General features: G+C 36.6%; 1 protein-coding gene across 8 annotated transcripts in view; it reads left to right on the forward strand.

The window, feature by feature from the left end:
• BARD1 (BRCA1 associated RING domain 1) overlaps nt 1-26,543 on the forward strand; it is a 78,808-nt gene that overhangs the window by 35,796 nt on the left and 16,469 nt on the right. For all 8 annotated transcript variants that reach the window (XM_072813472.1, XM_072813468.1, XM_072813473.1 and 5 more), the window contains 3 exons: nt 3,749-3,829; nt 5,520-5,692; nt 23,370-23,478. In XM_072813472.1, coding sequence (XP_072669573.1) covers nt 3,749-3,829; nt 5,520-5,692; nt 23,370-23,478 — 363 coding nt within the window. The remainder of the gene's footprint in view (nt 1-3,748; nt 3,830-5,519; nt 5,693-23,369; nt 23,479-26,543) is intronic.

The following is a 26,543-nucleotide window of genomic DNA, read 5'->3' on the forward strand; positions in this document are numbered from 1 at the left end:
GTATATTTTCATAGTGGTATTGCTTTCCATGAATTTTCATGATTTAACTAGTCCCTTACTGGTGGATGCCTTTTTGTTTCTATTCTTTTGCTTTTATAAACAGTCCTGTAGTAAGCAATCTTTGTTTCATATCTGAGCAGGTGTATCTTGAGGATAAATTCCTAGAAGTGGACTTCTGGGTTAATGTAAAGCATCTGTTACCTTATTTATCTTGATAACCTCCATACTTGACAATAGAAGGGTCGTATTAAATATCCACACTACCTAAATTCAGGCTGCCTGAATGTAAACAGCTACTGTATCACTGGCAGATATTGTTTGTATTCTCAGTTCTCAAATCCTTTTTTCCCTCAGGATCATGGATTTACAGATGAGCCATCTAGGTTTTGAACATTAAGCACTTTTTGAATGCAAACCCTACACAGGATTATTCTTGAATTCCTTACTTACACTTTCGTTTTATTACACTGTGGAATTTCAAGCAGAATATTCATTAATATGATGTCTTGGATGTTGTGCATATTCTCATTTAACCAGAACAAAAGTTGAGATCCAGTTGGTTCTCTTTATTGCCCATGTTTCTATTTGTATTTGGATGTGAAGGTCACCTATGGTTAAAATGCTAGTGAGAATGTTATGTTATAAATGTGAAATTTTATGAGAAAGTGTTATACCTAATTAAAAACTAAGATAAATACTCACTATTCTTCTGATGTAATTTTTAAAAATTTAGTTTAGTTTGATACTTATTTAGACAGAAAATTTTGATTTGTTACTTATTATGTTACCTTTGCTTGAAGATTCGTAGTTGCTGGAATAAACGTCCTCAAATTTGTAGCACAGATTCTTAAAATGGTAATGATTACTCGTAATTCATGCCACAGCATTGAACATATCATGAAATAGAAGAAAGACCTCAGCTTGGCATGTCATGAGACGCATTTGATGCAGACATAATGAATCGTATTTTGAAGACAACTTACAAAGCATGATGTACTTAACGTAACAAAGGTGATGGGAATCTCCTGGGTGGAGAGAACATCCCTTGTGAGGAGTCTCCTTTAGGGTTTGACTTTGTAATTCATTATATTTTAAGGTGGTCATGTGTGTAAAGTTATTGTTACTACATGTCCTTCATAGTAGCTTCCTGAGAAAGTAGTGGACGATTCAGAAGCAAACTAGCATCTATGATATCTTCAAGATTTTAATTTCTAGAACATCTCTTGGACTCAGTATCCATTTTTCCCTCTGTCACCCACCACTTTTATAATACTGAACCTCCTTAATACCAGAATCATCTGTGAAACTATTTTATTCAGTCAAGTCTGAGAAGCCAGGGAAGTGTTTAATCTATTTTAGAGCTTCATTCTGGATAACTAAAAAAAAAAAAAATTTAACAATATTTAGTTGCCAAAAGAGGTTTTAGGTAGCTGATTAGTTCATTTATGTGGAAAAACTTAACCATTTGGGGTAAGTCATTATTATAATGTTTGTGCCATATTTATCAAATAATATTCTTATATTTTAGGAAAGCTAATATTTATAATAAGGGAAAAAGTGTGTGTGTGTTTGGGAAGTTAATTTATACTGCTGAAACATGTGGATGTGTGAAGAATCTTTTTGAATGAAAGGTTAGCAATAAGAAAATTGATTGTGGTACACATGCTCTCTTTATTTTCAGCCTTTTAGGTATTACTTGAAAATATCAACTCCATTTAAGATTTCATACAAGCGTTGGTAAAAACTTTGCTTAGACTGTTTTTATTTTCTTGCTGTGGTTTAAGAAAATCTCAATCTTTTAAGTTGTGGGGAGTCTAAAAGTGAGTGCTTATTACTCAGAAAATATTGTTAGTAAAGAATGTAATTTAAAGAAATGAGAAGCAGAAATTAATTTATTTCCCAGAAACTCCATATTGGTTCAAGCTTACTCAGTTACTGTGGACTCTATCTAATTTTCATAATTTTATTTATGTGCATGACATTAAATTTACATAAAGTACAACAATGAAATTATGACAAACTTTTAAGGACTAGGGAGGGAGGAGAAAGCAGATTAGATTGGGTATAAAAAAACAAGCACTTTGCAAATTGGGTATGTATTTTGGGGAAGTCTAGGGATGGTTTGTTACCAGAAGACACTTTGATAGTCTAACGAGGTGACATGAAAGAAAAATACCACCGTCTAGCAACCTTACAAGAGAGTCTGCTTTTCGTCTTTAGATTGTCACTGTTTCTTTGTGACTGTTCCTGTCTGACTCTTCATTTCAGTTATGTTTATATTATTTTATGGGCTGCTTTAGGTGAATATGTCTGTGTGATTACTATGTAGAATTAGAATGAGGGAGTCTTTCTGAAGGCTTTTTGTAGTGGTGGTTTGGTTTGTTTATTTTAGATACTTTCATGTTGAAGGTTGGAAATGTATGTGGTTCTGGCAGTTCATCTGCCCTCAGTATTCATGGAATTGTTTTAAAAAATTCAAATTTGTATCTCGACAGATGTTCCTGGTTTTATTTGGAACTGACTTGAATATAGAGCAAATGTTGCTAAATAAATGTTACCTTGTACTAGAGGTATAGAGTTTGCACCCTTAAGTAACTATGGGAATTTTTTTTTTTTAAATTGGAACGGGGACAATTGATTTGATTGGGTCATTTTGTTATTTTAGGAGCATAAAGATGTGTGTGTGTTGCATTATTTTTTTTTAAAGAAAGCTAAGTAAGGTACCATCTTAAGATTTGCTGTGTTTGAGAGGTGCCTCAAAACAAGCAAATAAACGCAGGTATTGGGAAACTTAGTGACTCCTACATAATCAAACCAATAGGGGAAAAACTCCTTTCAGAATATTGGGGCTGGGAGTGGGAGAGGAGAGGTTTCCTTCTCCCTAAAGAAGCTCTTCACAAAACCAGTTGAACACAACTTTTTCATAGGTAACTTTTGCCATATGTAACTTTTATTTATTCAGCCTTTTTTCAGAGTGAGCTCTGTCAGTAATTATTTGGAGAAAATAAGCATTGCTTTTGCCTAAAAAAAAAAAAAAATCTTAGAGCAAATAACGTAAATATAGACTAAATTAATGTATTAAGGGATAAGTGGGTAACTGTCAAAAAGAAAGCAATTTTTGGTAATTTTTTTTTTAATTTTTATTTATTTGAAAGAGAGAAAGAGGCAGAGCATGAACTGGGGGAGAGACAGAGAGGGAGAGGCCAAGTCTCCACTGAGCAGAGAGCCCAGAGGACCCTGGGATCATGACTCTAGCCCAAGGCAGACACTCAACAGTCTGGGTCACCCAGGCACCCCAATTTTTTGGCAGCTTTAACTTAGCAGCCTTCTTAGCATTAATTTTGCCTTTAACGGTACTTGGAATTCATTTTAATGCATGCTTGAAAAGGATGTTTTTCACAAATGAAGGGATGACTTTAAATACTTCATTATCACCAGTTGATTTTTGGCTAGTGCCCTTTATTTGGTATTTTGAAATGACTTTTGATAAGGGTTGCTAATCTCAGGCATTTTGTGCTTGATAGTCAGGGATGGACAATATAACTTCATGACTTGGTACCTCACCACAGTTCATCTATACATTACTTATTATTCATGAGCAGTAGGCTTTAAATAAAAGACGTGATTTTGATTCTATCTTTGAGGAGACAGAATTAAAAAAAAAAAAGATAGAAAACCAAAACCTAATTATCTTCTTTTCTTTTCTTGATGATTTTTAATTTCTTTTATTTTTTCATTGTTCTACTAGGGTGACGTACCCTCCGTTGAGTACCTCTTACAAAATGGAAGCGACCCAAATGTTAAAGACCATGCTGGATGGACACCATTGGTAGTTTTCTATTTGTTTTTTATTCTCATTTTGTTTATGTTTTATAGTTACTATACTTTTATGTTATATAGTCATCTATATATTATTCTCTGCAATATACACTCTCCTTTTAACCTGAAGAACTTATATTTTCACCAAATAAGGGAAGATGATGATTTTTTCATCTGACTTTCCATTTGTGACAGGCAAGAAATTGGCTACCTTTACACTGACTACCTTTAGATTTAGGAATCTAGTTATTGCTATCTACTATGTTGCTGAATGTAGCCACTGTGTGCAGGTACCTACTACAATGTACATCAGGCTCCCTTTTGCCACATTGCATGTCATTAGAACCAGATTTCTTGGAACATGCAGAGGTCAGAGAACAGGGTATAGGATTCTATCACAAGGCAGTGATTCTTACTGAGGGTCTATTATAGCCTCATTTAAACCCTACCTAATTGCAAATGTGTAGAAGTAGTAGAAGATCTTGGCAGACATTACACAATTAAAAAAAAAATCTTTATTATTATTACTAAAAATGCAATGTGAAGTATAGCCTGCAAAAGGAATGGCACAAATACATGGTAATAAGCGCTGTATGGACTGCCTGATAGCCGTAGAGGTATCAACAGAGAAAGTGGAAGCCCTTATCCTGTGAGCTGGAAAGTTATCACAGAAATTAGGAGATTCTCATTAGGCCAGGTATAAAAAAGGTTTAAAGTGATATATAATTCTCACCAAGTTTTTAAGCTGGGAGGGGTTAGTCTGGATCAGAGTCACTTTGTTGTTTTGACTCCGTAGGCTAGCTAACCTTTTCAAAGAACGGTCGAAAAGGTCAAAAAAAATTTTTTTTAAAGCCAGTAAGGCAAATTGTAGTAAAGTTTGGTGAGCGATTTATTAGAGGACCTGATGTCTAATTTGGCTTCCTTTCTCCTAGAAATAGACCCACAGACATTTAGTGTGATATTGCTTATAAATTGAATAGATGTACTCAAAAAACAGTGTATGCCACAGAGATTTATTGGAGTTAAACATAGTGGCATTGTTAACAGTTCATTCCACATAAGGAAAGATTTGCATCTTTGAACATTGCATTGTTAAATCATTCATTCTTTTTGAGCACTTACCTCTATATTTGTTACCATCGACACCAGCTGTACAGCAATTTGTAACTTCACCAAAAAAAGAGGTTTGTCTTTTAAATACTCTCTCGGGGATATTCATTTTGTGGGGTGATTGTGTATATGTGGGTGCACCACTTAAATATATGTGTACTAAGAACCTGATTTAGTGAATTCTGTTCAGCCGTGGGGAATTTCACTTTTTATGCACGATCTAGTTGTTAAATACTCTGAATTTTTGTTGTTTGTGATTTTTTTACGGTGGAACAGTTGAGCTGGAGTTGGTTTATACCATATGTAGAGTTGTTCAACTACATTTTTCTTAAAAAAAAGAGTAGTTGATCAAAGGCTCAGGTAAATAACCTCTTTTTCCATGAATTGCATAGATCTTGATCATCATGCTAATAATCGTGAATTATTAACTGGGCTTTACTCTGGGTCAGCACTTATGGTCTATGTGAGTAGGTTAAGAACCAATTTACTGACTAAAGTTCACATTTTTCCTAAAGTGCAGTTTCACTACAATATTATGCACTGTGTTGTTATGCATCATCACTTTTCTCCCTTCTTCTCTTATCACTTAGCACGAAGCCTGCAATCACGGGCACCTGAAGGTAGTGGAGTTGTTGCTGCAGCACCAGGCGTTGGTGAACACTCCTGGCTATCAGAACGACTCCCCACTTCACGATGCTGCCAGAAACGGGCACTTGGAGATAGTCAAGCTCTTACTCGCCTCTGGAGCCTCCAGGGATGCCGTGTGAGTAGTTCAAAACTGTTGTTTTACTTGTATTCCTGAGTCCAGACTGATGGAGCACACACTATGAGACCCCAGCTGACAGCTCCCTTTCTTATCTTTCACAACCGAGGTTAGACGTGACCATTATATTCTGTATTTAATATCAACATTCGTGCCCTCTTCCTTTTGTGACGCTTACATATTTGAGGGAGGTTTGCTCCTTTAATTCAGAAGCGATTGCCAAATTAATTTCAGAAGCTTTGACTTTCCTGGTTAAGTTCACATAGTTACCTTCTGTAGATTGGGTCATACTTATTAATTAGAAAGGAATTAGAAACGTAGAAATAGCAATTTTGGATGCTTCCCGGTCCTTCAGGATTTGTTTTGAAAATTCTATTATGTTACACTTTTTCTGCATATTTAGTTAAAATAGATAAGAATTTAGATGTTGGGCAAGTGCTGTTGAGTTATTTCTTAGACTTTTCACATCATTCAAATGAAGCTCTCGGTAAATTGTTTTGCAGTGTCAGGGCACAGAGATGCATTAGTGAATGCTGGCGGCTGCATTTTCAAATTGCTATTGTCAAGAGTGTCACAAGCAATTGCCATATGTGGATTTTATATCTTTAATCTATAACTTGGTTCGTGTCCCCCTATATATTATTTTACTCTTTTCAGTTAATGAGGGAGTTGAAATGGAAATAGAAGAACTGCCTCTTCCTATCCCCATTGCCTGTATAGGTTTAGAAAGAGCACACAAAAGTCACGCTTACTTTGGCTACCGAGGCAAACAAGAATTACAAAATGCAGAGCTTCTAAGTTGTCATTTTTTATAGCATAATTAAAAAACAAATTAATAATGCAAGAGTGTACCATACCTTGAGGTTTTAGTTTCAGTAAGTGTGTCTGATATCCTTTATTTTCTGTCACATGTGATGAAATAGTTAAGGCAAGCTCAAGGGATACCTATTTTTATGTACTTTTATTTTTCTGGTTTGCATGTGCACACGCGCGTGCACGCACACACACAAATACATGGTCCTAACAGATATGACCCTCCTGTGGGTATAGCCAGCCATTTGATAAAACAAATGGTTGCTTGGGTCAGGTGAAACTGAATAGTTTCCATCCTTGGGTTCTTAAATCAGCCATGACTACTTTAATGAATGGAGCACTGGTCAGGGCGTTAGGGAATTCAGTTTTTATTTGCGACTCCATTATTGACTTTATAGCCTCAGGCAGGTTAATTTCTGTGCCTAGGTGTCCTCACCTATAAAACATGGGTGATGCCTGCTGCTTTTCTATTTCTTCAGAGCATAGTGAGGATTAATGAGCCAAAACACAGGGCCTGTCTGGTGGTTTGTACACCATGATTCTTCACTACACGGTGAAGCTTATTAATATACAAGGTGTGGGCATGAGACAGTGAGCTGAGTCTGCCTTCACAGGTGCCTCTCAGATAAATGTGTTGTTTTTAAATAGGCTTACCTAGTGAAGTGGCAGATGTAGGTATATCTGTAGCCCAGCACTATCCGATAGATCTTTCTGCAATGATGGAAGTGCTCTATGTCTGTGCTGGGCACGCAGTAGCCAGTAGCCATCTGCTGCTGTTGAAGACTTGAAATGTGGCTGTCACCACCGAGAAACTAAAATTTTTTTTAAAGATTTATTTATTTATTTATGATAGAGAGAGAGAGAGAGAGAGAGAGAGAGAGAGAGGCAGAGACACAGGAGGAGGGAGAAGCAGGCTCCATGCCGGGAACCTGACATGGGACTCGGTCCCGGGACTCCAGGATTGCGCCCTGGGCCAAAGGCAGGCGCCAAACCGCTGAGCCACCCAGGGATCCCTTCCCCCCCCTTTTTAAAGATTTATTTCGAGAAACTAAATTTGAAAATGTATTTTAATTAATTTAAATAGCCATGTGGGCCAAGTAGCTACTGGATTGGACAATCGGTTGATACAATTAGGATAGAGGCAAGATTTATTTGGTGAGAGAGGTGAGGATAACGTTGAGTAGAGGACGGTAAGTCAGCTATGGTGCAAATACAGTGGTAGATTCATCTAGGGTATAAGTGTGTGGTAGCTATTTCTAAATATTGTTATTTCTTCTTTTCCAGACTGGTGATCATCATACTTTAGTATTTGCTATGTTTTTTGCTTTTCTATTTTATTTTATTTTTAGTTTTTAAATTTTTTATATTTTATTTAAATTCAATTTGCCAACGTATAGAATAACAGCCAGTGCTCATCTCAGGATGTTTTCATAGTAGTACTTGTTCACCTGATTGGCTTTATCAGTTTCCTAACTGGTCTCCTCCTTTTCAGATTACTTTTCCTCGTTCATTCCTCACACTGTAGCCCGAGAACTTTTAAATAAAAGTAGAAGTCTGGCCAAATCACTTTACTTGCTTAAAACCCTTCACTGATACCTCTTAATGTTTTTAAAATAAATTTCAAGATATGGTTCATAAGGCCCTGGATTGTGTGGCACCACTTAACCTCTCCAGCCTCCTCTTGCTAATAATCTTCCTCCTGTTCCCTTTGCCTTCAGCTTTTTTTTTTTTTTTTTTCTCTTCTGCATTTTTTATACCAGCCTTTCTAAATGATGCCTGTTCTCCTGGTCCTGCCAAGTGCCTAACATAGTCTATACCCACATTTATTTGTAGTAGAAATCAGTAAGTATTTGAATGCATGAGAAGATGATATATTTTTTCCTCTCTTTTGAAAAAGAGATCTGATGACAATAGCAATTGCCTCTCTGCTCCCAGATTGACTTTAAGTGTGGTGTGAAAAGTCTAAACCTAGTTTCTGTAAGCTGCCCCTTTTCTGGGGTGGTGGAACTGGTTCCTGGTAGATGTTAGTGGACATGATGTGTGCTCCCTGGGGGAATCCTTAGTCTCTTCTCCAATGGTGGGCATCCATAGTATGTTACCTTTTGTAGGTTCGTGGCTTCCCAATAGGAATCTATTGCCTTGACATTTTTAAGATCTGTTTTTTTCTGCCAGTGTTATGTATATTGTCTTTTTTTTTTTTTTTGGTTTCTAAGCACTTTTATTTTTAAGAAAATTTGAATCTATCTCACACACACACACACACACCCAGGGACATTAAATACTACTTTACCAGGATAGCTGAGCATACAATTATTAACCTATTCTATGTGGAATACAAAATACCCTTATCTGAATTAACATGCATCAAAAAACCAAATTTAATATATTTGAGAATAAAGGAATCATAAATCAGAAGGAAAGCAGCAACTATGGTAGACACGGTAACAATCAGCTCAGCAGATCCTGTCTACATTTGTATCTTTATAAAGCTAGAACCTCCGTAGTAGGATAGGTGAATTGTCAAATATAATTTTGCCCTGATGCCATCAGTCACAATACCAGGAGATAATTGATCGTAATTTAGTTTCAATTTCCCATTTGCAAGGAGAAACTGACATTCATGATGTTCAGTATTCTACTTGTTTTGTATATTGTCTTTTTGAGTTATGTACTGACAAGTGACCATAGATGAGAATTCATTCCTTGACTTTCTCCATTTACGAGTAGAGCATGGAGAGGGGGACCATGGGGACTAGATGGAGTTTTTACTACTTTTTTTTTTTTTTCTTTTTTAGCCTAAAACTCTTGTTCCTTAAACCATTAATATCTCTGACTCTAGAATATGAGTTGGCAGGCATATTACTTTTATTTACTCTTATATTTTTATTTCTATTTATGTCTCTTTTACTCTTAATGGAACTCTTCTCTCAATAACTGGGACTAGACTTTTCTATCCCTGGAAGAAGGAAGAGGGTTGGAACTAGAAAGGGTGAAGGCTGTCCTTCTGTCCTTCCCTTTTTATGGCTTGGTACTTTGGCTAAGTGAAGCCGTAGGTGGGTAGGGTCTATCTGCTTTTTCTGAGTTTCTGAATGGCAATCTTCAGCTCTATAACAGACATTTTGGCAGTCTTCTTCATTCTTTTGAGATTAAAGTTTTCTTACTCGAATGCCTTTATTTCTTCAGTAACATCCTGTTAGGTTTTCTCATATTTCTTTAGTAACATCCTGTTAGGTTTTCTCATATTCTTGCCACTGCTACTTTACCTCCTCATCCTCCAATCATTTTATCTGCTTGCTGTGTTTTAGTGGAGTGAATAGGAGTGAATAGACAGGCCAGTGATTACAGAGCTGTGTGACACATGCCTTCATGGGTCACTTCGCAAGATTCTGTGAAAATCTAGATTAGGGGCTGTAATTTTATGACTAGAGGAAGTCATAAAAGCTTTTCTAGAGGAAGGAGCACTTCCATTGACTTTTAAAGAAGAGGAGAAGGAGGATGGGCTTTTTAGAAGGGGCTGATGGGTACTAAGGGACATTGCCGTCAAGACGTCTTATCGATTCAGTTCTAGGAGCTTTGGTTAGTGATGTCAGCTAGTATGAAGGGGGGAGGAGGATGACCGCATAAGAGGCTGGAGAAGTTGACAGAGGCAGAACGAGACCTTGTGTGCCAGAGGGTTCAAATTTTACATTGAAAACTTCTTTCTGCACACGGCTGGGAGCTCAGTGGAGAACTCTGTCCAATAACCCAGGGAGGTGAGTCTGAGCTAAAGTAGTGACCGGGACAGTGGTGGCAGGGGCAGGGGAAGGATGGATGGATTTCTCTCTCTTTATCAGCTTCTTAGGTCACTCAAAGTCTAATACACTGTGTTAAGAAGTAATCTTACTAGAGTTGACGTTGAAATTGACTAAGGGTATGGATTATAGTGGATTTAATAAGCTTGATTTTTCATTCAGGAACATAGCATGTTTCTCCATTTATTTAAGCCTTCTGCTACATATCTTAGTAAAGTTTTTCATCTGTTATACATATGTGATCTTACATATGTATATTTATGTGTGCACTTGATATTTATTGAGGTTTCCTAGATATTTGATTCTTTTTTTACTCTGGTGAACTGGATGTTCTGTAAATAAATATAACTTTTTACTTTGATATATAGGAAACTGTTCATTTTAGTACATTTCTCTTATATCTAACCAACACCTAATTCTAAGGATCTGATTATCATTTATTAACTTTAACTTCTTACCGCATTTATCTGAGTTTCTAGGACAGTATTGTAAAATAATGTGATAGTTGGCATCCTTATTTTATTGTCATTTAAAAAAAATACTGTAGGTTTAGAGCCAGTGTTAAAGTCAATATGAAAAATAAACATCTTGTTATTTTACTATTTTTCAACAAGACTGTACTTTATTAAATGAATCTGAGTTTGTACTGAGATGATCTTAAACCTTTTGCCTGTTGTGTCATTAATACATTTAAAAATACTAAGCCATATTATATTCTTGTGATAAACTTGATTTAATGTACTGTGCTATTTTTTAAACAAATGCTTTACATCAGTTTGCTAGGATTTTATTTTGTATTTTTGCATTTCCCAGATGATTGATGGTGATCATCTTCTCATGTGTCTGTTGGGTATCTGTATATCTTCGTTGGAGAAATGTCTGTTCGTGTCTTCTGCTCATATTTAATGGGATTATTTGGATTTTTTGGTGTTGAATTGTATAAGTTCTTTATATATTTTGGATACTAACCCTGCATCAGATATGTTATTTGCAAATTATCTTCTCCCATTCAGTAGAATGTCTTTTAGTTTTGTTGATTGTTTCCTTTGCTATGTAGAAGATTTTTATTTTGGTGTAGTCCCAATAGTTTATTTTTGCTTTTGTTTCCCTTGCCTCAGGAGACATATTTAGAAAAACGTTGCTATGGCCAATGTCAGAGACATTGTTGCCTGTGGCTTCTTTTTTTTATTTATTTATTTATTTATTTATTTATTTATTTATTTATTTATTTATGATAGGCACACAGTGAGAGAGAGAGAGAGAGGCAGAGACACAGGCAGAGGGAGAATAAGCAGGCTCCATGCACCGGGAGCCCGATGTGGGATTCGACCCCGGGTCTACCAGGATCGCGCCCTGGGCCAAAGGCAGGCACCAAACCGCTGCGCCACCCAGGGATCCCTGCCTGTGGCTTCTTAAGGAATTTTTATGGTTTCAGGTCTCACATTTACATCGTTAAATCCATTTTGAGTTCAGTTTTGTATATGGTGAAAAAAAGTGGTCCAGTTTCATCTGCATGTGGCTGTCCTCTTTTCCCAACACCATTTGTTGAAGAGACTTTTTCTCATTGCATATTCTTTCCTGCTTTGTTTATTCTGTTTAAGATTGACCATATAGGGATCCCTGGGTGGCGCAGCGGTTTAGCGCCTGCCTTTGGCCCAGGGCGCGATCCTGGAGACCTGGGATCGAATCCCACGTTGGGCTCCCGGTGCATGGAGCCTGCTTCTCCCTCTGCCTGTGTCTCTGCCTCTCTCTCTCTCTCTGTGTGACTATCATAAAAAAAAAAAAAAAAAAAAAAAAAAAAAAAAAGATTGACTATATAATTGTGGATTTGTTTATTTTACATATTTTCTTCCATTGATCTATGTGTCTGTTTTTGTGCCAGTACCATACTCTTGAAGTCTGGAATTGTGATGCCTCCAGCTTAGTTTTTTCTTTTGTGTGCCAGTACCTATAACTTGAAGTCTGGAATTGTGATGCCTCCAGCTTAGTTTTTTCTTTTCAAGGTTGCTTTGGCTATTTGGGTCTTTTATGGTTCCATACAGATTTTAGGATTGTTTGTTTTAGTTCTGTGAAAAATACTGTTGGTATTTTGATAGGGATTGCATTAAATCTACAGATTACTTTGGGTAGCTAGTATAGACATTTTAATTTAAGAATATTTATTCTTTCAATCTGTGAGCATGGAATGTCTTTCTATGCATTTGTGTCATCAATTTTTTTTTATCAACATTTAGAGTTTTCAGAGTACATGTCTTTCACCTCTTAGATTTGTTCCTAGGTATCTTACTATTTTGGGTGCAATTATAAATGGGATTGTTTTCTTAATTTCCCTTTCTGCTGCTTCATTATTAGTGTATAGAAATGTAGCAGATTTCTGCACATTGCTTTTGTATCCTTTGACCTTACTTAATTCATTTATCAGTTTTATCAGTTCTGGTAGTTTTTCCGGTAGATTCTTTTGGGTTTTCTGTATGTAGTATCATGTTGTATGCAAATAGTGAAAGTTTCACTTCTTCTTTACCAATGTGGATGCCTTTTATTTCTTTCTGTTGTCTGCTGAGGCTCGGACTTCTAGTACTATGTTGAATACAAGTGGGGAGAGTAGGCATGCTTAGCTTATTCCTGATTTTAGGGGAAAAGCTCTGTTTCTCTCCCATTGAATATGATGTTCGCTGTGGGTTTTTCATATAAGGCGTTTATTATGTTGAGGTATGTTTCCTCTAACCATACTTTGTTGACGGTTTTTATCATAAATGGATGTTGTATTTTTTCACGTGATTTTTGTGAGTCTATTGAAACGATCATATGATTTTTATCCTTTCTTTTTTGATGCGATATACGTGATGTATCACATTGATTGATTCGTGATTATTGAACCACCCTTGCATCCCAATAATAATCCTACATGATTGTGGTGAATGATTTGTTTATTGTTGGATTCAGTTAGCTAATATTTTGTTGAGGATTTTCGCATCTGTGTTCATGAGAGATAGCAGCATGTAGTTCTCTTTATTTTTTGTGGTGTTTCGTTTTGTTTCATTTCATTTCATTTCATTTCATTTCATTTCATTTCATTTCATTTCATTTCTTTCTTTTATAAAAAATATTTATTTATTTATTTGACAGAGAAAGAGCACACAGGAAGGAGGAGCAGGAGAGGGAGAAGCAGGCTCTCTGCTGAGCATGGAGCCCGACATGGGGCTTGATCCCAGAACCCTGGGATCATGACTTGAGTTGAAGGCAGATCATGACTTGAGTTGAAGGCAGATGCTTAGCCACTCAGGCACCCCTTTTTGTGATACTTTTATCTGGCTTTGGTATTAGGGTAATGCTGTCCTCATAGAATGAAAATGGAAGTTTTTCTCTTATTTTTTGGAAAAATTTGAAAATAATAGATATTAACTCTTATTTAAATATTTGGTAGAAAAAAAAATATTTGGTAGAGTTCATCTGTGAAGCTTACTGATCCTAGACTTTTGTTTGGAGCTTATGGATTACTTATTCAATGTTGTTGCTGGTAAATTGGTCTGTTTAGATTATATATACATATATGTATATAGGTATATGTGTATATACACATAAAATCTTTAAAATATATATGTGTGTATATACACGTACACATATGTGTATGTATATACACACATATATATATTTTAAATATTTTATTTATTTGAGAGAAAGAGCACGCGCGCACGCGCATGAGTGGGGTTAGGGAAGGGGCAGAGGGAGAGGGAGAAGACTTCCTGTTGAGCAGGGAGCCCAATACCAGGCTTGATCTCATGACCCTGGGATCATGGCCTGAGCTGAAGGTAGAGATGCTTAAGTGACTGAGTCACCCGGGTTCCCCAAGTTCAGATTTTATATTTCCTCCTGCTTTTGTACATTATATGTTTCTAGGGATTTATTCATTTCTTCTAGGTTTGCATATGATTTTCCACAATATTCTCTTATAATCCTTAGTATCTCTGTGGTATCCTTTGTTATTTCTCCTCTTCCATTATTGATTTTGTTTTTTGGAGTCCTGTCTTTTTTTTTTTTTTTCTTGATGAGTCTGCCTAGAAGTTTATTAGCTTTGTTGATCTTTTCGAAGAACCATTTTGGTTTCATTGACCTCATCTTTTTTTTCTATTTTTCTTTCTCTCTTTTTCGTTTGTTTCTGTGTCATTTATTTCTGCTTAATTTTTATATGATTTCTTTCCTTCTGCTGGTTTGTATTTTATTTATCCTTCTTTTTCTAGCTCCTTTAGGTGTAAGGTGTTAGGTTCTTTATTTGAGATTTTTCTTACTTCTGGAGGTAGTCATGTGTTGCTTAGACATTCTATCCTAGAACTTCTTTTGCTGCATCAGAAAGATTTTGGACTATTGTGTTTTCATTGTCATTTGTCTCCATTTGCATTTTGATTCCTTGTTTGATTTCTTGGTTGATATAGTCATTGTTTAGTAGCATGTTATTTAATTCCTTGTATTTACGCTTGATTTTTTTTCTTATGGTTGATTTCTAGTTTCATTGTGTTACAGTCAGAAAAGATGCATGGTATAACTTTGATTCTTTTGAATTTGTTGAGGCTTGTGACCTATGTGATCTATTCTGGGAATGTTCCTTGTGCACTTGATAGGAATGTGTATTCTGCTTTAGGATGAAATATCTTAAGTCCATCTGGTTCAGTGTGTCACTCATTGTTTCTTTGTTGATTTTCTGTTTTGATTATGTGTCCATTTATGTAAGTGAGGTGTTAAAGTCCCCTAGTATTATAACACTATTGATTAGTTCCTTTAGAGTTATTAACTGTTTTATATATTTGGGTACTCCCATGTTGGGTGCATAAATACTTAAAATAGTTGTATCTTCTTGTTGGATTGTCCCCTTAATGACTATACAGGGTTGTCTTTTGTTACAGTCTTTGTTTCAAAGTCTATTTTGATACAAGTATTGCTGCCCCAGCTTTCTTTTGATATCCATTTACATGATAAATGTTTCTCTCCCCTCACTTTCAATCTGCATGTGTCTTTAGGTTTGAAGTGACTCTCTTGTCAGCAGCATATAGATGGGTCTTGTTTTTTTAACTATTCTGTTATCATCCTATGTCTTTTGATTGGAGAGTTTATTTTCCATTTATATTCTAATTATTGATAGGTACATATATATTATTGCCATTGTATTATTTGTTTGTGGTTGTTTTTGTAGTTCTTTTCTGATCCTTTTTTCTCTTGCTTTCTTCTCTCATGGTTTTCCTTCGTACACTGGGATTCCCTTCTTTATTTTGCATGTCTATTACTGGTTTTTCATTTGTAGTTACCATTAGGTTTGTAAATAACATCTTCTGTAAATAACAATCTGTATGAAGTTGATGGTCATTTAAATTTGAATCTGTTCTTTACTTCTCTCCCCACCAACATTTGGGTATATGGGGTCATACTTTATATCCTCTTATTTCCTAATTCCCTTGACTGATTTATTTTTACTGCTTTTGTGCTTCCTACTTTTCTTACCCTTACTTATAGTCTTTCCTTTCCACTCAAAAGATTCCCTTTAACATTTTTTATAGGGCTGGTTTATTGGTTAGGAACTCCTTTACCTTTCATTTGTCTAGGAATCTCTTCTTTTCTCTCCTATTCTGAATAATAGCCTTGCTGGATAGAGTCTTCTTGGCTTCAAAGTTTTTTTCTTTCAGCACTTTGAATTTATCATGCCATTCTTTTCTGGCCTGCAAGGTTTCTGCCAAAAAAAAAAAAAATCTGCTGATGCCATATGGGGTTTTCTCTTGTATGTAACTATCTTCTTTTCTCTTGCTGCTTTTCAAATTTTCTCTACTTTTTGCCATTTTATTTTTTTTTTTATTTTAAAGATTGTATTTATTTATTTAGCACAAGCAAGGGGAGGGGGCAGAAGGAGAGGGAGAGAATCTCAGACTCCTCACTGAGTCTCAAGCTAGACTGGAGGCTCAATCTCACATCCCTAAGATGACGACTTAAGGTGAAATTAAGAGTAGGATTCAGCTGCTTCACTGACTAAGCCACTCAGGCACCCCACTTTCAGCCATTTTAATTACTATGTATCTTGGTGTGTTGGAGAAATCTCTGTGCCTCTTGGATCTTAATATCTGTTTCCTTTGCCACAATAGGAAGGTTTTCATCAATTATTTCTTGAAATACATTTTCTGCCTCCTTTTTTCTCTTTTTCTTTTAAAGTGTTTATAATACAAATGTTATCACACTTGATGTGTTGGAGTTGCTGAGTTTCCCTTAGATTATTCTCATTTTATATAATTTTTTTTCTCTCACCTGCTTGGCTTGATTACTTTCCATCACCCTGTCCTTCCAGTTGCTAATACATTCTTCTGCTTTCTCTAGCTTGCTATTTATTCCACCTAGTGTATTTTTCATTTCATTTATTATATTCTTCACCTCTGATTGGTTCTTTTTTTTATCTTTTTGTTAAGGGTTTCACTGATGTCCTCCACTCTTTTCTCAGTGCCAGTGAGTAACTTTATGATTGTTACTTTAAATTCTCTATCAGGTATATTACTTATATCTGTTTTGCTTATGTCTCTTGCTCTGGTTTTGTCCTGTTTTTTTATTTGGGATGTATTTCTGTGTGTTCTCATTTTGTCTAACTCTCTGTGTGTCTGTTTGTGCTAGGAAGGTCAGCTATATGTCTCTTGCTCTTAGAAGTAATGGCCTTAGAAAGAAGAAGTAATGGCCTCCTGTGGTGTCCTGCAATGCAGTGTTTCCTGTTTACCAGAGCCTGGCACTTCAGAATTGTCTCTTACATTGCATGAGCCCTGCTGTTGTGTCCTGGCTGCCTTTTCCCTTAACCTAGTTGTCTGCAGTGATTTCCTTTGCCAATTGTGGGCAGTGTTGGGTCCCGCCTAGGGTGGGTGCATAGTTTTAACAGTGTGCAGGGTATTCTGTGTGGGGGCCTCTGCCACTGCTGAGACCAAGGCCCTGCAATATGTGCAGGTAGGGAGACTTGGTGTTGGCATGGCTTGCACAGGTCTTCTAGGGAGCTGGGATTGAGGTAAGATGGGCTGGAGGAGGTGGAGCTTAGTATAAGCAAGTTAGTGAATGTTGGCACTGTGTTGTTTCCCCAAGGGCCATGCCACGTGGGGCCATTCATTTGTGCCTGGCAGCATGGGGGGAAATGGTGCCAGCTGGCTCCTTTGTTCCTGGTGGAATCTCCCGGAGAAACCTCCCTGTCACTCTGAGAGGAGTAAATAACTCTTTGGTATCTCCCAGATGTTTTCAAACTGCTGCTTCTATACCATATCTGGCTCTTGTCGAACTTTCTTTAAGGGTGGGAACTCTACCTCCTGATGCCCTCTGGGCTCTCCCAGAACCAAGCTGGCTAATTTTTTTAAGTTTTAGGCTTTAACTCCTTCTGGTTGTAAGAATTTATGAAATTCAGCTCCTCTCACTTTCAAACCCAAATATTCTGGGGAATTGTCTTCCCCATGCAAGCTCTCTGGTAATGTTCTGTTTTTTCCTCCCTTCTCTGTGCCCCCAGCTCTCTCCATCTCAGGGATGCCATTGTCCGATTAGCTTCCCACATGTCTCTGCCCTTCCTACCCTCTTCAGTGTGGCCTCTTTTCTGTCTTCTGTGGGATTTGTTCTGCCAGTCTACTCACTGACAGGAGTATTTTCTAGCCCTATCCATGGGACAGGGTGATTGATCTTAGGGTCCTCCTACTCCACCATCTTCCAACTTCTGCTCATCTTCTTGAAGATAATCAAGGATGCTTTCTACCTTCTCTGGTCACTGGAACATGAATGGAGTATGTTATAGAAATAAACTCTCCATTTGGCACATCATTGTCAATTTTATAATTTGCATAGTATGTAATATGTGAAGATTTCTCCAATTGTGTTACTAGTAGTTAATTGCTCTCAAATAGTAATATATTCATAGTAGAATACAGATACTAAAATAAACCTTGTCTGCTACTGTAAGAATTTAACTTAAATTATTTCAGTTGTCTGTAAAGCAAACTTGTAGAGAGAAGTAAAGATTTTTGTAACTTAGCCCTGATAGGGAGAAGAAAAACTGAGACAAAATCTAGCCTTTAAAAAAAAAAAAAAAAATCCAACCTTAGTTATTTTTGGATGTCTTTAGAAGGGAGCAAAGCTCATATATGAGAGCCAAGGGATCCAAGTTAAAAGTTCTATATTCTAGGGATGCCTGGGTGGCTCAGTGGTTGAGTGTCTGTCTTTGACTCAGGTTGTGATCCTTGAGTCCCAGGATCAAGTCCCACATCAGGCTACCTGCATGGAGCCTGCTTCTCCCTCTGCCTATGTCTCTGCGTCTCTCTCTCTCTCTCTGTGTCTCATGAATAAATAAATAAAATATAAAAAAAAGTTCTATATTCTAATAGGTTCTGGTATTAAATTGTCGTAAATGGTGTTAAGACCATGTGACTTTAAGTTTTGGGGAGAAGGCTCAAGAACTAACTTTTTTAGTAATACTTTAAAAATGTGACAATAACAGAATCTTGTTATAGTCCAGGAGGTAGAGAGAGTCAACAACTGAGAAATATAATTAGGCATTGAGCATCTATGGAAGACCAGATACAGGTAAAGAAAGAATGGAACATCATTTATCACAAAGCTAAATAAATTTAAAACCATCTTACTGAATACTGGTGGAGGAAAATCTTGAAATGTCAGTCAAGATAAGGTAATTAGGAAATAACTATATGCAGTACTATCATTGATGCTCTTCATCTATCGTCTTCATTGTTTAATTTAAAAAATACAGAAACTTTTATAAGTTCAGTGAAATTTCCCAGTCCATTTCCATTTCTTCGTGAAGGCTGTAATCCTCAACTATGAATTTTATGCTGCAAGGTTTTGGGGCCATAAGTCTTTATTATTATGGAGGGAATATGTATACAGTAGAAGGTTATAATATATATATATATATATATATATCTACTTCAGACTTAATCTTTTGTTTAGATTTAATCTAACACTTTTAAATCACATTTTACTTAGAATACTTATGTGATTTGGACTTTTGCTATGCGAACTTTGCCACTTTTAAAAATACGTTTTTGCATTTAAATACAGTATTGATTCATTTAACTCTGATTTTACTTACGTTTTGCATGAGAAATTTATATCTTAGTCACTAAAATAAGAGTCCATTACCCAAGAGGGAAAATTAACTTCTCTTTCAACCTCAGATAAAAAGGTCCATATCTTCTATGCTTCATTGTTGCTTGAGAATATTTATATTGATGACTAGTCAAAACCTCAGTGGCTATCCTTCTTTCCCACTACCTTCAGTGCATCTGGTGTGAACCTAAAATAAAAGCTCTTCATTGTATCAGAACCATTTTGAGTGTATGGAGACTAGCATATGCCTTTTTTTTTTTTTTTTAAAGAGATATATAAAGTTGTAGGATTTGGTACTTGGTCTGCCATTAACACAGTTTCCCCTGCAGGGGTGTAGAATTCATAATTAGAAAATAGTACATGGACCATTGGACCTATTAATTGTCCTCTGCCCTGGTTAATTTTTAAAAAATTAATCTTCTATAAAAATAATCTTCTATAACAGATAATTTATGTTTTATAATTTAAAAAAGGAATGTTGCTGTTTTGAATTTCTGTGCCTTTTCCTGCTCCACAGCCAGCCAGTGACTTGAAAATTAAAATGTATGTGTTTGCAATTTTATAGGATTCATAAAGGATTTCATTCATGGACACTGTCTTGGTAGCCTGTCACGCATGATAGGTTTAGTATTAGTTAAAATGCCTTTTGGCATGAGTGTTTGGGACTGAAAGACCTGTATGTGTAAGTTCAAGTTTGAATTTGCCCATCTCTCCTTCTGCCTTTTTTTGAGTGGTACACCTTCTCTTGGGCCTAGTTGTGGACAGGTTCTAGTATATTCTTGAGTGGAAAGGACACTAAAGGGCTATACTCTATTCTGAACTCTTGCCTGTGGGGTAAGACTGCACTGTTAAACACAGCAGTTCAACTCTTTAGTAACTTCCTTGTCATCAGTCTTAGTGATCAAAAGGAATCCTAGTGAGGAAAGTTATTCTCATTGTCTTCAATTAATAATCGGTCACATTGGTAGTCTTTTGTGATTTTTCTCCCAAGTATTACTTTTTTTTTCAAAAAAGAAGATATATCTAACTGTACATTTTATTTATGTATTTATTTAAAGATTTATGTATTTATTTTAGAGAGAGGGAGAGAGAAAGTGGGTGTAGATGAGAAGAGGGAGAGAATCTCAAGCAGACTCTCCACTGAGTTTAGAGACAGACACGGGGCTTGATCTCACGACCCACGAGATCATGATAGGAGCTGAAATCACAAGGTAGACACTTAACTGACTGAACTACTCAGACACCCCTAATTTTGTACATTTGAAACTGATTTTTTACACTAAGTCTAAAGAAAATAATTCATGCATTCAAATATATCATTATGGGGGGAAAAGTTGTATGACTTTTTTGTGTCCATGTGATAAAGGAGAAATCTTACCTATGCCCGGTCTTGCTGTGGGTTTTTGAAGGTGCCACATTATTAAAACTTGATTCTAATTTCAAATGTCAGTGATCCACGACAAAGCAGAAACATGACAGGATTTAATAGGCTCCATCTCCCATGATGCAGGACTGAGGTTTAACTGATTATCTTTCAATCTGTAGCATTTGTATGTACCATTTGCCAGTTCATTAGCAATACAAGAGAGCTAAGGGTTTATTGAACTGTGTATAAGCAGAAGCATCCATAATCCAAGTGCATGTTTAAAGACCATATGAGATAGTGAGCTTTGTGTAGTAAGGACTGTAAATGTAAATTAGAATCATGCCAGTCATTTTATGAAGGAGAACTTTAGACAGTATAAGCATCTTACTTGTTCAGACAATTGTTTTACTGGTTACTTTTTGTTTGCAGACCACTGGCTGATGGTAGTACTTTTGGGAAATATTTCCATTAACATTGTTTTCTATTATCAGAGTGGACTTAAATTCATATTTATATAAAACAAACTATACTATAGTTACTATTTATTAAAGTTTATTTCTTAGGCTTTCACATTTTATTTCTTTGAAGTTGTCTTTTTAAAATTTACAGTTGTCTTAAAAAGATCCTCTGGCGGTGTACAGTTTTTTTTTGTTTTTTGTTTTTGATGGCATAGGGTGTGACACATTTTTTTGTTGTTTATTCACTTTTGTACTTGGTGGTTTAAGACCTAGAATATTGATTCATTATCTCATATTCCTAGTTTTTGATTGTCATACTTACAGAATATATGTGTGAGGAGATTGTTTATTTGGTATGTGAGTACAGTAATTTAAAAGAATGAAATGAAGAAATATCAAGTATAGTGGATGAAATCCACTGCCTTTTGCAGTAAACTGAGACCATCTGCTATAAATGTATGTGGATTCAGAAAGACCCAAAATCCAGTGCAGTGGCTTGTCACTTGGTTGTAAATCAGAAAGCAGAAACACAGTATGATTCTTGGCCGGAGAAAGACTGTTGCTAGAGAAAGATTGCAAACTATTGAACCTAGGTCTAAACGGAAATCTGAGAGTACAAATTTATCAGTGTTTACGGGTACATTACAAGAGGAGCGAATGAACCTGAGTCATGAGTGGCAGTCATTAGAGAAATGGTTACTGGGGTTCATTTCTTAATGCATTAGCTATCTTTTCCTGCTTTGCTATCAAAACCACTTTCTCCAGGGTCATTCATAATGACCTTGTCTCCAAACCAGATTGGTGCTTCTATCTCTCATCTGTGTGCCTGCCCTTCATGCGGCATCAGAGTTGACACCTTCCTCTTCCTTCCACTCTGTTTCTAGATCTTCTAGATCTTTTCTGTATATTCAGGACAGTTTTAAAAACTGGTATTGTATCATGTGTATCGTTTTGTGTCCTGTTGAAATCATTGCATTTTCATGTGCACTTCAGTGGCCATTACTTGGATATACCATAATCTTAAAAACCCTGAAAGCATATAAAAAGAATGCTCATTTTAGGAAACTTTTTTTTTTAAGATTTTATTTATTTATTCATGAGAATACACAGAGAGGAGAGAGAGAGAGAGGCAGAGACACAGGCAGAGGGAGAAGCAGGCTTCACATGGGGAGCCTGATGTGGGACTCGATCCAGGGTCTCCAGGATCACACCCCGGGCTGCAGGCGGCGCTAAACCGCTGAGCCACCGGGGCTGCCCTTAGGAAACTTTTTTTGTCATAATACAATATATTAAAATTATTTGGAAACCACACGTAGGAAGTGGAAGAGTAGACTAAGTGTATATTTTTAACAATTTACTTATAATTAAAAAACTAATGATGGGCAATATTGCCTGTTATTGGAATAAACGAGGAAAACACAACCTTCATCATCATTGGAACCTTGTTCTCTTTGTTTTATCTTTGAAATAACAGATTTCTACTATTTCTGAATTCTCTTCCAGAATCTCCGACTTGTGAATTAGTACATTCTGAGAAGTCTGTGTTGTTTCCTAAACCACCAGTTGATTCTCTTAGATGGCTGTGATTACTATATAATGTACATACATATTAAAGTTAATTTTAAAAGTGCCCCGTTCACTGCTTTATTCATTTGTTTGTCATGTGGCATGGTTTTCTTTCTAGCAGATCTGAATGCCTGTCCTATGTATTTATCTAATTTCTGTGTTTGTTTATGTAGAATATAGAGCCTATGATAGCTATGGTAAATTATTTTTATTTGCATTTGAAAGCATCTTGCCCTTGGTGATTAATGATTATGAAGCTATATTAAAAATATGAATATGAATACAGAAGAATACAGAGTTGTGAAAAAATTCATGTGTAAGTAACAACATATTCAATTAAAAATACTCCCTAGAAATGGTTGATGTCAAATTGAAATTTCGCATCCTTTTTTTCATTGAATTCAGCAGCTTGTGATACTTGATCCTTAGGCTTTATGTGAATTATGAGTCATTTATCTTACTAAAGTTGTATATTATTAAGGAAGTTGGAAAAAATCTTCCCCTGGTGCATTTAGTTAAAAATCAAGGCACACATTTTATTTACTTAAACCCATCTGCACTTATTTCACCAGTAACATATTTGGTTTGCGGCCTGTGGATTATGCAGACAATGAAAATATGAAATCACTATTGCTGCTACCAGAGAAGAATGAATCATCATCAACTCGCCATTACTCAGTAGTAAGTATGGATTAGGCTTTGGGGAATTTCTGTCTTTTATTGAAAGGAATATAATAGGAAAATTTCCAGTTAGCAAATTGCTTTCAATCACCACACAATTATTGAACGCTTCCTTTGCATTAGGTATTGTTAATTCAAAGACTGTTAGAATAAGTCTAACAACAAGTGGGTTTTTTTTTTATCTCCCCCATATATTTTAGGGAGCATTCATACTGCAACCAATGTGATAGGTGGAACTCTTATTCTCAAGGAGCTAACATTCTAATGAGAGATAGGAAAGAGAGAAATTATAAATATGTCAACTAATATAAATGAAATAATTTCAGGAACTTATAAATACGTGGTTTATAGATTTTGTAGTGTGTGATTGAGTGGCAGTTGAGGGCTCCAGAAAAGGTACTACTTTAGCAGTGTCATTGAGGAGGGCCTCCAGAAAGCTGATGTTTGTTTGAAACTTGAATGAGGAGGACGAGTAGGCATCCATTATCTGGAGGACAAGTGTTCTAAGCAGAGGAAATAGCAAATGTTGTGTGGGTCTTTCAGTGGATGAGCTTGGCATGCTTGAAGGGTAGAGAGAAGAAGGTCATACTTGCTGGCGATGTCAGTGTCTAATCTAAGAATAGTGGTAACCACTGAAAGGATTTAAATTAAGGGAATAACATGATTTATGTTCTAGAAAGTTCACTCCAGCTGCTTTGTAATAGAGAGGGGTGGGACAAAATCAGAAGCAGGGAGATTACTGAGGAGGTTTCATCCAGGTATGATCACCTGGATTAAAGTAATAGCAGTGGAGATTATAAGAAATAATGATTAGTGATATTTTTGAGTTAATGGCAACAAACTTTCTGATGGATTATATATGAAGTGTGGACACATACTAGAATTAGTGTGACTTTAGCAATGCAGTGGTAAATGGTGGTACCATTTCCTGATATGGAGAAGGAAATAATTAATTCTCTGCCAATTTTGTATCTGTAAGGCAGGAAACCTGTTGAACCTGTAGCTTAGGAAAGAGCTATAAGCTAGAGAAAGTGGAAAGAATGCTTATTCTTTAGGAATTCATGGTTTAGTGAGAAATATAGATGTTAAAAAGTTAATTACATACTATAATAAATTTATAATAGAAGCCATAAAAATGTACAGTAGATTCATAGGGAAGGAAGAAGCCAACTTCAGGACTGATCAGCAGAGCTTCACAGAGAGGGTGGCAAAGAAGTCATGTAAACTTATAAGGTAAAAGTTTTAGCAAGATACGTAATAGAATGCTGTTGGCTGCAACTAACAAAACATTTAGCTGAATGCCTAAAGGCAGTATATTATTTTTATATAAAGATCATCTCAGTATAGATGGATTTTTTTGGTGAGTTCAGCAATTAAATGGCTGCACCAGAAACCCAAATTCTTTGTTTTTGTACAATTCCATCCTTGACTTGTTGGCTCTGTCCTCCCTCATCTCCCCTGCCTGGTTGTAGGATGATTGCTACAATGTCGATGTGACAGTGTCCAGTGTTAAAAGAGGGGCTAAAACCTTTCCCAGAAGCTTTCCAGTGAACTTCGCCCTATGTCTTATTGGTGTTGACATACCTTGTGGTTGAAGACACAATCAGTCCTCAAAGAGTGGGTATCTGTAAAAATTGGGATCTCTTTGTGTGGAGGAAGTAAGGCATGGATTCAGTGAGCATTGTCCCCCGCCCCCCCCATAAGGTATACAGAGTGGGAACGGAAGCCCAAATCTAGGGAACAATAGCTCAAAGGCGAGGAGGTGCAAAGAACTTTCGAAATCTCAAAAACTAAGTTTAATGTGGGTGGAGTGCAGAGTATATTATTATTAGAAAGAAACCAGAGGTCAGGAGTGAGATTGGGGTCAGATTGTAAGGGCTTTGAATCCCGAGAAGTGTAGACATTACTGCCCTACTCAAGGGGGCATCGTCAGTGCTGTTGGTACAGAGGACAGCTCGGAGTGGGCTGAGACCAGAGACTGGTTGAGAGACCATGTGGTAGACCGAGCTCTGATGTGAAATGGTGGGGTGTGTGGGCAGGGAAAGAAGAGGAGTGTGGTGGACACATTGCAACTGCCCAGGTGGAGGAGGAGGAGAGAAAGAGATGAGTTGAGGTCTACGACCAGAGGTCCTGCCCTTCTTGTCTAGTGAGGGCAGCGGCATGGTGATTGATCTCTTGCTGAAGATGAGGAGGTGACCTAAGGCACTTGAAGGGGGTCATAGGTGCTGTCATGGGTTTGTTACTCTTGGGCTCTGAGAACTCTGTCTCCTGCCTTCTGGACGTCAGCCCGGCAAGTGTGCCCCAAGCTGTAATTTTGGTAATGAGGGGAAAAGTAGAAATCAGCAGTTTAATTTTCTTGGTTCACAAATGAGAAAGCTGAAACGTAGTATGATTTGCTTATGGTTAAGGAGCAATTATCAAAAAAGGGGCAGGGAAGTCAGGTTTTTGTTTTTGGTTTTTTTTTTTTTTTTTTTTTTTTTAAAGAGATCAATTAGAACTTGAATTTCTTAGATCTTAGGTCAGTACTCCTTCAGTCCCACCATATTTAAGAACTATGAATTGCCATTTATCTTATTCGTTTGGACTTGAACCCTCCCAGCAGAACACAGAACTAAGAACCAAGTGGTCATTTGCCAGTGTTCCTCCAAGCTGGAGACAGGGTATTTTAAATGTGTCAAAAATAAGGCTGCGTTTACGGTATTCTTGGAGTGTGAAAGTGGTGCTGTCCATCAGAGAAGAGGGCATCGGTTATTCTCCTTTCCATTCTGCTGTCCGTTTCCCGTTTATTTTTATTAAATGTGAGAAACTTACACTTTCTGCATGTCACATGGACATGGCCTGAGAATGTCATTATTTACTTATCTTAGTGGTAGATTTTTGGCTAAGGAAAAGATCCTTAGATCTAAGTTCAGGGTTGAAATGGTTGTCTCTTTCTGGAATCTGGCTTCTCAGCTGCTGCCAGACTCCCTTTTTACTCCTTCTTCTTTAGCCACATTGGGCTGCCTACTGTTCCTTGAATCCACCAAGTGTGCTCCCATTTCAGATCCTCTGCACTGGCAATTTTC

This window comes from Canis lupus, chromosome 36 (genome assembly GCF_048164855.1).
Source record: "Canis lupus baileyi chromosome 36, mCanLup2.hap1, whole genome shotgun sequence".
In the NCBI taxonomy this organism is placed as follows: Eukaryota; Metazoa; Chordata; class Mammalia; order Carnivora; family Canidae; genus Canis; species Canis lupus.